The 8,005-nt window shown below is 31.2% G+C and overlaps 1 protein-coding gene across 1 annotated transcript; it reads right to left on the minus strand.

Annotated features, from left to right (window-relative positions):
• Positions 1–350: 350 nt before the first annotated feature.
• LOC111393432 (adenylate isopentenyltransferase 5, chloroplastic-like) lies at positions 351–2,273 on the minus strand. Its single transcript, XM_023018965.1, has 2 exons — positions 2,127–2,273; positions 351–1,802 (listed from the first exon to the last, which is right to left on the minus strand). The coding sequence occupies exon 2, from the start codon at positions 1,780–1,782 to the stop codon at positions 808–810; it is 975 nt and encodes a 324-aa protein (XP_022874733.1). The 5' UTR covers positions 1,783–1,802; positions 2,127–2,273; the 3' UTR covers positions 351–807.
• Between the last annotated feature and the right edge of the window lie 5,732 nt (positions 2,274–8,005).

Raw genomic sequence — 8,005 nt, forward strand, 5'->3', positions numbered from 1 at the left:
TTCCCTCTCAAATAACCATTTCCTATTTTGCTCAAAGTTCGACCATCGAAATCAATGAATTTAGGAGGTGAAAAATCTGGTTAGGTAAGAGAATTTATCTATCTAATTTCTATCGTCAAAAGTCGAGATGGTACTGGTGTTAGCATATTGTTAATTATCAAGTGTTTATCATCATCAATCCTCACTCTAATTAACTTCTTAACAAATGGTGTGTTTGGCAATGTGTTTTACGTCGAGTGTTTATGATCATTAATCTAAACTCTAATATTAAAAATCTTTATCATCAGTTAACATTCAAAGAACAAATAAAATATTCCAATCCCAACACACATGCACATAAACACAATAGAGCTGTCAAATCCAGAATATTATAGCTTGTGTGTACAATAAAGTTTCACAATAAATTTTTGAAAAAAGTACAAGAAAATGAAAGCCAAAAGTTACACTCCCTCTTTCTTTCATAATTTATTGAAGTGTCACAAAGTTCCTACAATTTGCAAAAGCCGCCCACTCCATAGAGTACCAAAAATGGGGGAGTCAGAGAGTTCCCTGCATGGATTTCTAATATACTTTGTACCTGTACGGCAACCAATATTTAGGTACTTAACTACCTGATAGCAACCTCTGCCAAGGTAGAAAAGAGGGCAAACAGTAGGTCGATTCGATTCGATTCGACTGACGCTTGTCATGTGCCATGAAAGAATACTTATCCTGAATGGGCGGAATATGAAATGGACTGACAAAGACGTATCTGTGCTTAATACGCAGTAGTGGACACAATGAGTAAGATAAGTGATATATGGTATTTTAACTTAGTATGCTTTGAGTCGTTTCAATGATTTGATAAAGTGGTGGTGGCACGGCGATTGACATGAAATCCATGTCATCCTTGCATAGAAAGCGGCCCACGATCCTGGTGGCGGGCCTGGCTACAAGCATCTCCCAAGCTTCATCTGATTCCAAGCCCCTTTTGAGGAAGGCTTCGGTTGCATCCAAATTATACATGTGCCACTCCAATTGATTTCGAAGCTTAACGATGTTTTGTAGTTGGTTAGAAGCCAATTTGCAGTTGTTTGCCTTAATTTTATCAATAGCATCTTCAAGGAGCCTAGCCCTTGCCTCATAGTCAAGAATTGACTCGTTTTGAAAAAATTCATGTAATTCTGGTACTCCAATAGCACGTTTGATCCCTCGTGTATAATTCCCTTCAGGGTCGAAGAAATCTCTTGCTTCATTGATCAAACTAGTGTCCACCATTCGATCGACTCTTTTGGACAAAAATGAGTGAAGGACGGCCATTGATACGTTGACCCATAGGAAGCAGCATTCGTACTTCGACTGGAATTCCATGTCATCATTCACCAAAGCCTTGATGTAAGAATTAGACCCTCCAGCAATGATAGGCAACTTACCCCTCCTCGTAATCGAATCAACGGCAGTTGACGCATGATGCACGAAATCGACGGCTGCGAAGTCTGCATCAGGATCCACTATTCCCAACAAATGGTGAGGGATTCCCCTACATTCCTCTTCTGTCACTTTATTGGTTACTATATTTAAGCCTTTGTAAACTTGCATTTTATCCGAATTCACAATCTCGGCCTCGAAACGTGTGGCTAGATCGATCGAAAGTCTTGATTTTCCGGTGCCGGTGGCTCCCATTACTATCACCACCTTGTCCTTCCGGCGCCGTCCCGGAATAAATTGATCCATGTTTAACCCCCCGGGAAAATTCACCTGCAGGGGCTGTGCTGGCTTGCAGGCTGAAAATGAGATCCTCATATATATATAATTTATTACTCCTGTTTCATATACAAAAGTAGCTAATTGAGTCAAACATTATGGAAAAATTAAGAAAGAAAGAAAACTAGCTGTCAGGAATTTTTCTTTCCAGCATGCACTAGCACAAGAATATAATATCTTTGTCCTCGATGCGCATTAGATTTTAATTTATTTTCCAATTTTTACATTGTACAGCACCTCTAACCAACCATGCCGAAGCATAACAATATAGTATCTGGATAGGCATGTTTGGGTGTATGACAAATATAATGAACAAGATTTTTACTTTTTTTGAATCTTGGTAATGTATAGTACTATTTCTCTATATGTGTGCGCGTGTATACCTCTATGCTTGAGATGATGCGGCAAACTGCAGCAGAAAAACGAGCAAGATATTTGTCCGGTTCTCTTCTTCGAAAAAGGTTTTGGAGGAAGAGGGAATAAGTACAAATTAAGTTGGGGCAGACATTATAAAGCAAACATGTGTGTTTCGTATGTAAATATGCAGAAAACTCTCCTATATATATACACGAGTTGGGAGAATCTGGAAAAGAGAAATTATTTGAAAGAAAGTGACAGATGAAAATGACTAGACTGATATGTCCCATCTTCCTCTTCGGAGCTAATTCACCTTTTGTGCCCCCATTATTTGTGAATAATATATTATTGAATAGTAATTGATATTGAAATGTGTAATTTAAAAAAAAAATTTATTTACGTGTAATATTATTTTATTAAAAAATATGTGATTAAAAATGAGTGCTATAGAAAAAATAATATTATAGAATGATAGACAAACGAAGGCAATGTGATGACTATTATTTATGCAGGTGGAGAAGTGGGAGCCATGCATATATTCAATATAAAAATTCTATTCTGTGAATGTCATTTGAATAGACCCTAACTAGAATATCTCTCATAGAAGGGTCTACTTTTTTTAATGCCCAAAAAAAATACTCACTCCCCTTTGAAGGTGAGGAGTCTGGCCAAGTCTGTTCAAATGACATTGGCATAATAGCATGACTGCTCATTTCGATAACAAAGAATATAGATGTGCAACACGCGTCATTGCACGATAATTTGTTTTGTCTATCCACAAATTACGTTGTACATATTACATCATGTTTTCTACTCGATCCTAGGTACATTTGTATTGCGTACAAATATTTCCTATATGGACATGGCAAAAATAAAGGTGCAATAAGGTAGAGTTCTGATTTTGAAATTACTTCGATTGATGTAGGATAATATTATTTAGCTATCATTTTACTATAAAAGGGACAAATTGCAAGATCTCTATTACCCAGATTTTTAAAATTATCAGAATGGCACAGAGTTGGAATCTCTTTAAGTAGAGTGGGATCCAATCTTCAACATAATTATTTAAGCGATTATTGTTGGAATGCAGAATCGGAATTATTCAAAAATAAAAAATTTCTTTAATTTAAAAATAATATCGTCTAAATGTACACGTCTATGTTATATCAAAAATAAAGAATTCGAATTTTTACCTAAATTTGATAATCAATTCTTGAATAATTCTGAATCACGAATTTCCAACTTTTTGCATCACGAACTTTTAGTCTTTTAATTCCAAAAACTTAATGCTTCAAACTTTCAAGTCTTCTATTGTATTCTCCAAAGTCAAAACTGCACCGGTGGGTGGACACCTTCTTTTAATTAAATGAAGAAACCAATTTTTGAATCGGACAATTGAAAAAATCAAGAAAAATAATTTTTTTTCTCTCTCCAAAATTTGAACACCATAGAATTACGTATTATGAATATTGTACAATATCATTCCATAGAATGTTTGTGTTCCATCTATTCTCTATTTATAGATATATAAGAGTTTCAATTCGTATACAATAAAAATTCTACATTTAAATAGGAGTTCTAATTGAAGTTCAAATCTAATTAGTTTACATTTAATTACATGTGTAGTCCTAAAACTTCAATTACAATTATAATTATGTTTACAACTTTCGTACTAAGTACAAAACTTTATTGTAATGACAATTAAGTCCAAAATTATTATAATTACCGTAATTAAGTTTCAATATTTTATGGAGCTACCATAGGGACCTGATCGGACATATATTATCCTAGCTCCTATAATTAGATGATGTCTAGTCGGCCCTAAACCACCCAATCTAATTATTAATCTTTATTTTTTTTAATAAAAGTAAAAGATTGAACTATCGGAATATATAAGATGACAGAAGCCAATAAATCTGTAATACTTTTCTTTGATCGGCTGTATATGTATTTTATCTTTGTCCGAGATCCAATGATTAGGTACAAGCATGAATGACCGTTTTGCTCCTCTAATTATTCTCAATAACTTAAGTTTCATTTTTTTTAACGGTCCTGTGAACTAATAACAGATGTTACTAAATACTGAGCTCAAATTTTAACCGTTCAACAGAAAATACTTAAATAATCTCTCTAATCATATTTTTGGGCGATGGTTCCCAACACGAATTCATGTTCTCAAATCTGTTCATTCTCAAATTCCCAACTCATCGAGAGATTTGATTAATCAAATTGATCTCACCCATGATGAATCAAAGAGCCATTAAAATCACGAAAAGATATACATAATCCTGTCAAGGGATTTAAATGAAATACACAGTGGTCTAGTGGAATTTAATTCTCTACATGGTCATGCTATAGAATTGAATTAGACACACGGTTCACTCAATACACTCCAAGTGTATTAGTGTCACCATTAACTATTTATATGATAAGAACAAATCACAAACCCAAATAGTGAGTTAGTCAACACTATGAACTTTCAGTACAAGGTGCCAACCATTATACATTGGTTGTAAACAAATTATTTATGATCAAAATATAAGTTATATCACACTGTACTTCTCAACGCAAGTACCCAACTTATATTATTTCAAGTGATCATAAATATTTTAATTTGCATGTTCAATAATATAAAATAAAACAAAATAATAAAACCACAATTAATTTATTATGAATGATTATTTTATCATAGCAAGATGTACTATATATACAGCCCAACAATTATATGTGTTTGTATAATGAATTCACGATTTGTCAAATAATTAACACATATATTGAGGGTTCTAATAGGAATCCCTTTCAACCCTTTAATTTTTGTTAATTAACTCTTAACTTTTCTTAAATTGTAAGTATCTTGCAATAAATAATAGCAGTACTGTTCACATTTTGCACTGGTTGGGGACAAGTTGTTTTCCCAAAATGATTATTCTATTTGTACATAAAAAATGTACATAAAGGATTACATAAAATGATGTAGAGAGAAAAGATTAAATGAAAAAATTGATTGTATTTTAAACTAGCAAATGATAGCATGACATGTAGCATTATGTAACCAATTATGTAAAACTTAATGTACATGTAGAAAAGTCCTCAAAAACAGTGGCAAAAAAAAAAAAAAAAGGAAAAATTGCAGCAACTGTTCCTAACCTTTTGAATTTAATTAGAAGCTAATAAAATGGTAACCTGTGGAAAAGCTGTTCAATTATGATTCAGCCAAATATTATAATAAAAGGATAAGGAATCAAGTGTAATGTATTTTTATAGATTTTACCATAACCTTCAATTTATGCTAGTGAAGGTCTCTAACATTTGAAAATTTTGCAAGTGAGGTGCAAATGGAAACCATCCATTTGATCATTAATTGACCCAAAAAAAATAATAATAATAAATTAAAAAAAATTGATTTTTAACCAAATTAAAGGGGTAAAATGGTAACTTTGCATATTATCACTAAAATAACTTTAAAATCAAATAATAATAATAATAATAATAACAAAACTTCTCATTTTCCACACATCACTCCGCCAAGCCCCATCACCCGTGCCCAAACTAGAAAAACCATCGACCACCCAATCTGTCGGAACTTCATCCCCTAGCCAGTAGCCTCAATCTACAAACATATCCTACACAATTAACTGGACAAACAACAACATAAGAAGATCAAAATCAGATTGAAAACTCAAAGGAGTCGCACACCTTAACCCTTCAAATCGCTAAAGAGAATTAATTACTACAAAATCATGTAACACTAAATCAGGAAACCAAAAAGAGTTAAATTTAGTCCTCATTATCAATCCCTTGCAATTTGCTATATATTTTTAAATTCAAATAATATATTTGCTTATATAAAAAAAAAAAAAAAAAAACCCTTCAAATCGCTACCTACAGTCACACCCATGGTCACACCCCGTCGGGCTTACATTTATTGAATTGTGTATATATAATGGGTAAGGAATGACTCTATATAATTTGGCTTACATTTATTGAATTGTGTTTATTTGAATTTGCATGTTTTTCTTTTCGATTACTTGAATTGATTATTTTAATTGGTTGTTTGTATTAATTATGGACAAATTCTTTAAATGTAAACCTTTGTTTTCTTCCATTTTGATTATTTGTATCAATTATGAAACATTATTAAAATATGAAAAATACGTAGAGAACAATTATAATAAGATATTGAATGCTTTTATATTTTTCACAACATTTTTACGAGTTTGATTGTGTTCCTTTAATTTCAAATGTCTGCGTTTGTCACTGTGTTTATTTCCTTTTCTTTAATACATCACCATTATATCAAAATTTAATTAAGGAATTGAAGACCACACAATTAATTGTATAATTAAAAAAATTGTAAAGACAATTATGGTGATGGATTTATAATTAATGATTATAACATGCTTAGAAGTTCATTCCAAACCCAAAATTGATCTCTAATTTTATATCTATTGTGTCAATCATTAGTAGAGAATATTTTTAACAATATCTTGGAGTACCAACTTGAAAAATAACTAATAATATAAGCTTCACTAAATCTTAATTAATTAAATAATAGTCAAACCAAGAAAAAAGTAGTTGCTCAGGACAAAGATAATATGGTTAATTTAAGCGTGCAAGAAATCGTGATTCGCATAACATTAATGGAAGAACCACTAATCATAATTTAAACAATTTATAAATGGTTTAATTACATGAGCCATGTACTATACATATCATTCAATATTCAATTCTTACAAACAAAGCTTCTAATATCCATATCACAAGCTCTTGTTGAGGGTGATGTTTATATTTAGGTCTAAGCATTTGAATAGTCTTTACCATTATCAGGTGGACCAAAAATAGCGTCCTCAAAGTATTTGGTCGTACGTAAAAGCAGAATATTTATTTATTATTATTATTATTATTATTATTATTATTTTTGGTTGCATTTCTTAGCACTACTTTTCAGTAAGGCCATATATACCCAACAAATTGAAGTGTAGAATTTAATTGATATGAGACGTGTTACATAAATGTGGATAAAAAAATGAACATGACTTTGGGATATCATTCTAATTTAGTTTAATGTAAAGAAATCGAAAAACTAAAAGAGACGTGTCAAAAAATAATAATAAATAAATAAATAAATAAAATATATACATGACACTTCAATATCACATTACTAGTTCCGAAAATTGTTCAATACACTTGGTGTAATTTTTATCTTCAAGAATCATGGCATCGACATCTATATATTAAAAAACACCTCCTCTTTATAATTTTTCAAAACAATTTCTATTTTTTTTTTTTATCTCCAAGAATCATAGCATCAATATCTGTAGATTAGGAAGAACTCCATGGCTAATCATGAGCAAGTCAATGATGGAGAATATATACATCTTATATTCATAGAATCCACCCAAAAATGCTTTAAAGAGTCTCATGCTAAACTATAATTAAGATAATATATTTATACTAGTTAAGAGACATTCGATGTGTTTTATTAGTTTAATGAAGGGTCATTTTTTAGTTTGGCTCCACCTTAATTATGATTCTATGTCCCCACTTGATTAATTCAAAAAAATATTTATAAGCTCCAGTTTTGTTAGTATCTTTTCCGTTTATTGCTATCATTTTTTGACATATCTTGTACCCATTATCTTCAATTAAAAAAAAATGTGGGGTGATGCAGCCATAACCATGCCATCTAATTTTTATGATATTTCTTTTGAAATTATTACATATGTACATAGCACAATATCATGGTATTCATAGAGATATATTTGATAATTCAAGAAAATTGAGCAAGCATGTAGAAAAATTAATTAATTAAGGGAGAAGTTAATATTTGGCATGTTTATTTCGTTTAATTTTGTAGTGAAATGAAGTCCTTAGCAAGTATAGATAGTAAAACACTTGGTTAAAT

Source organism: Olea europaea, chromosome 4 (genome assembly GCF_002742605.1).
Source record: "Olea europaea var. sylvestris chromosome 4, O_europaea_v1, whole genome shotgun sequence".
Lineage (NCBI taxonomy): Eukaryota > Viridiplantae > Streptophyta > Magnoliopsida > Lamiales > Oleaceae > Olea > Olea europaea.